The 4,507-nt window shown below is 52.6% G+C and overlaps 1 protein-coding gene across 1 annotated transcript; it reads left to right on the top strand.

The window, feature by feature from the left end:
* Window positions 1-1,730: 1,730 nt before the first annotated feature.
* Window positions 1,731-4,507, top strand: LOC141020949 (uncharacterized). The gene is made up of 4 exons (XM_073495914.1): window positions 1,731-1,991; window positions 2,073-2,195; window positions 2,280-4,233; window positions 4,470-4,507. Exons 3-4 carry the CDS (start codon window positions 2,853-2,855, stop codon window positions 4,505-4,507), a joined length of 1,419 nt encoding a protein of 472 aa, XP_073352015.1. The 5' UTR covers window positions 1,731-1,991; window positions 2,073-2,195; window positions 2,280-2,852.

The following is a 4,507-nucleotide window of genomic DNA, read 5'->3' as shown; positions in this document are numbered from 1 at the left end:
TACGCGGGAACAGTTATGGGCACTTGGCGTCGCGGTATCAGCCGAAGCTCTTTTGGACGTCAGCGACGGAGCGGCGCGCGCCGGATTGGACTGGAACGCCTTCTAGGCTAGGTCTGCTTCCGGCCGCCCTCGCAACGTGCAGGTGTGCAATGGGCGATGGGCCCAGACCCCTGCGCGCATAGGATTTAGACCGGCGTGCTGCCCTCTCTGTTGAGCCTTGGTGGGGCTGCGACGTATTGATCTTCCGAGGCCGGGCATGACCCAGGAAAGTGTGTCCGGCCAAATGGGATCAAGCGTGTTGGGTTATGTGGTGCACCCCTGCAGGGAAGTTTATCTATTCGAATAGCCGTATCCCTCGGTAAAAGGACGACCCGGAGTTGTACCTTGACCTTATGACAACTAGAACCGGATACTTAATAAAACACACCCTTCCAAGTGCCAGATATACCCGGTGATCGCTCTCTAACAGGGCGACGAGGAGGGGATCGCCGGGTAGGATTATGCTATACGATGCTACTTGGTGAACTTATCATCTACTCTCTTCTACATGCTGCAAGATGGAGGTGGCCAGAAGCGTAGTCTTCGACAGGATTAGCTATCCCTCTCTTATTCTGGCATTCTGCAGTTCAGTCCACCGACATGGCCCTTTACACATATACCAATGCATATGTAGTGTAGCTCCTTGTTTGCGAGTACTTTTGGATGAGTACTTACGGTTGCTTTTCTCCCTCTTTTCCCCCTTTCCATTCTACCTGGTTGTCGCAACCAAATGCTGGAGCCCAGGAGCTTGACGCCACCGTCGACGCTGACTCCTAGTACACTGGAGGTGCCTACTAATACGTGCAGTCCGCTGACGACGACCAAGAGTAGTTTAGGAGGATCCCAGGCAGGAGGCATACGCCTCTTTCGATCTGTATCCCAGTTTGTGCTAGCCTTCTTAAGGCAAATTTGTTTAACTTATGTCTGTACTCAGATATTGTTGCTTCCGCTGACTCGTCTATGATCGAGCACTTGTATTCGAGCCCTCGAGGCCCCTGGCTTGTATTATGATGCTTGTATGACTTAATTATGTTTTAGAGTTGTGTTGTGATATCTTCCCATGAGTCCCTGATCTTAATCGTACACGTTTGCGTGCATCATTAGTGTACGATTGAATCGGGGGCTTCACATGAGAAGACTTGCTATTACTTTATTCTTGAATTATTATTTTTTCTCGTTAAAGGGTGATGCTAAAGTTTGGTACAATACTCTTCCTCCTGGTTGTGTGCGCAGTCCCCAGGATATGATTTATTACTTCTCTGAAAAATATTTCCCTGCTCATAAAAAACAAACTGCTTTACAGGAAATATTTAACTTTGTGCAAATTAAAGAAAAGAGTCTCCCACAAGCTTGGGGATGCTTTGCCAGTTACTTAATGCTTTGCCTGATCATCCTCTTAAGAAAAATGAAATACTTGATATCATCTATAATGGACTAACCGATGATTTTATGGACTTCCTAGATAGTTGTGCTGGTTGTATTTTCACGGAATGAACTGTTGGACAAGCTGAAGAATTATTGAATAACATATTGAAAAATAAAACCCATTAACAGCCGTGGCAAGGGCGAGTTACCGTGATGTCCACGTGTCCTTTACAGTGAGCCATAGAAAAAAAACGAGGGATAGGAGATCAAAAGCACTTGGGCAAGACCTGGCCCCGGCCGCACAACCTCGTTCTCTCTCCTGGATCTCGCCTGGGACGACGAAGACCAGGTCGCCCGGCTCCTACAGTCCCAGCACAATGTCGCACTGCCCCGCCCCACGACGCCGTCTATGTCGACCTGAAGCCCACCGTGGACGGGGATGAGCTGAGGGTGGAGATGGGCCACGGCGGCAAGGAGGGGGAGGAGGCACGACAGAGTCATGGCGGCTAGCCCCCTGACGGAGGAGGTGGTGGAGTTGACGGAGGCGCTCACCAAGGAGGACCTCGTCGCCTACCTCGCATCTGGGTGTAAGCCCAAGGAGAACTGGAGGTGAGATTCGGCATGATGCTACTTGCCTACTGCTACTTACTGTTTGGAATTTGGTGCAGTGTTCCGGACTGGATTCGATCATCACCATCAGCCGCCGCATCATCCATCAATGTCCATCTTGGCGACACCAAGGGCTCGTGTCCGTCGCCGCGGCAGCCGCTAATCCAGCCACCAGCTCGCCGGTGCCACCCCACCCTAAGCTCTCGGAAGCCTTCTCTCTTTCCGTGGACCAGTTTTGAACCGTCATTGATCTATATGTATTGCAGGGAAGGCGTTGTTCACCATGGTAGTACAGGAACAAAGAAGATACACACACAGGTCGTGGAGCAGTTCTACAAGCTTGTTGATGTTATACAGATCAGCATTTCTTCTTCCAGTATTCCGTGATATTGAAAAGATTTGTTACCTAATAGTAACATGTAATCAGTGGAACCACACCTTTCAGTTTTTGTGCCTGATCAAGTCAACATAGTATCTGATATTTATAGTTTTGTATATCGATTGTACATGTTGATGATTTGTGAAAGTAACCACAAGTTGAAAGAGGGCTCGTGCTTATAAAACTAAATTTAGAGCCAGAACAGCGTCTTGAGGTCAAAACTTATAGATTTTAATTTGTACATGTGATGCTCAATTTTCCATCTTTCAGTTTGAGTGGTTGACACAGATATGGTTGGGATGGCTGTGTTAAAGCATACCTTTTGTTCATATCACATGTAATAGGAAACTAGCACAATATCCCACCGAATATTGTAGTCTGATTCGGTTGAGGATTTGCTTTGATTTACCTTGATTACCAAGGCATGTACTCCTATATATTGTGAATACAAGGCAGCCCCATGTGTGGCGTACAAAACACAAAACACTTGTTTTCTTGGTATCAGACAACTCGATCCTGCCTCCTCCAACCCCATCGCTCATCACCACCGATTCAATCTCGCATCCAGCTCATGTCGACCATCTCAGGCACCGCATCGGCTACCAGCCCCAGCCTCTCCTCCACCTTGCTCGCACCCATGAACTCCACCTCCGGCACCCTCGTCACCGCTGCTATGCCCGCCTCCGCCTCCCCGGCAGTGCATGTCGCTAGCATGCGCACTCATGTGCCCGTCACGCTCGACCTCCATGCCTCGAACTTCACCAAGTGGCAGATGCTCGTCCGCGTCCTCCTCGGCAAGTACGACTTGCTCCCTCACGTCAACGTCGTCACCGCCTCGGCGGACCGCACGCCGGACTGGACTCGCGATGACTACGTCGTTCGGTCCTGGCTCTACGGGTCCATCTCCGACGAAATCCTGGACATAATCATGGCGGAGGATCAAACTGCCCAGGAAGCATGGATGCTCATCACCAACCTGTTTCTAGACAATCAGATGACTCGGGCTGTTTACCTTGAGGCGGAGTTCCGAGGTCTCGTCCAAGGTGACCTCTCCATCACAGCCTACTGTCATCGCCTCAAGGCCCTTTCGGATGCTCTCAGCGACGTCGGCACCCCCGTCTCCGACCAAACTCTTGTCCTCAACTGCCTCCGTGGACTCAATCCGCACTTCTCCGACATCACGACGATCGTCACCATGCAGAATCCTCTTCCGTCGTTCAACCAGACGAGGTCCTTGCTGACCCTCCGCGAGACCCAGCTCGCGAACTCCGCCACGCTCGGGACCCAGACGGCTCTCTATGGTGGTGCGCCTCCCCACGGCGCCAGCGGCTCCACCCCCTCTAGTCCTCACCGGGGCAACGGCGCTCGGCATGGCTACAACTCCGGGGGTGGCTCCTCCGGTGGAAACCGCAATGGAGGCAACTGGCGGAAGAAGAAGGGCGCCGGCGGCGGGAACGGCGGCAACGGCGGCCGCTCCAACTCCCACGACGGGAATCTCCAGCGCGGGGCCTCCTCCTCTGTCGGTCCCTGGGTCTGCTTCAATCCCTATACGGGGCAAGCCCAGCATCTTCAGACGCCCCCAGCAGCACGGCCCAGTGCCGGGGCCGGCCTCCTCGGGCCACGGCCTCCAGTTCTCCCGCCATCCCAGGCGTTCACCTCCCTGGCCCCGTTGCACGGCCAGGCCTTCGGCAGCAATCCGCCGCCAACTCCTGCATACGGCGGCACCCCGGCGTGGGACTGCTCCGCCCTCCTCGCTGCCCTAAACAGCACTGCGACTCCATCAACAGTTGGTGAGTGGGTAATGGACTCGGGAGCCACGGCACACATGGCCTCCGACCCCGGTATGCTTCAACACCTCACACCTTCTCCCTCCTCCTCTGTTGTCACCGTGGGCAATGGTTCGACCTTGCCCATCTCACACACTGGACACACATCTATACCTTCCTCCACTCGTTCTCTTTTCCTTCGCAACGTATTGCTTGTCCCTCATATTGTCAAGAATTTACTTTCAGTTCGTCGCTTCACAATTGACAATCTTTGTTCTATAGAATTTGACCCCTTCGGTTTTTCCGTGAAGGATCTTCGCACCAAGGCCGTGATTCTTCGCTGCAATAG

Source organism: Aegilops tauschii, chromosome 3 (assembly GCF_002575655.3).
Source record: "Aegilops tauschii subsp. strangulata cultivar AL8/78 chromosome 3, Aet v6.0, whole genome shotgun sequence".
Lineage (NCBI taxonomy): Eukaryota > Viridiplantae > Streptophyta > Magnoliopsida > Poales > Poaceae > Aegilops > Aegilops tauschii.
Note: the sequence above shows the minus strand (reverse complement) of the source record. Positions and strands in the feature narration are given on the sequence as shown.

Bases quoted from the DNA above. Each gene is read 5' to 3' on its own strand.
- LOC141020949 (XM_073495914.1), top strand. From the start codon at position 2,853: ATGTGTGGCGTACAAAACACAAAACACTTGTTTTCTTGGTATCAGACA. The intron at 4,234-4,469 runs GTATGCTTCAAC...TTTTCCGTGAAG, and splicing joins ACACATGGCCTCCGACCCCG to GATCTTCGCACCAAGGCCGT.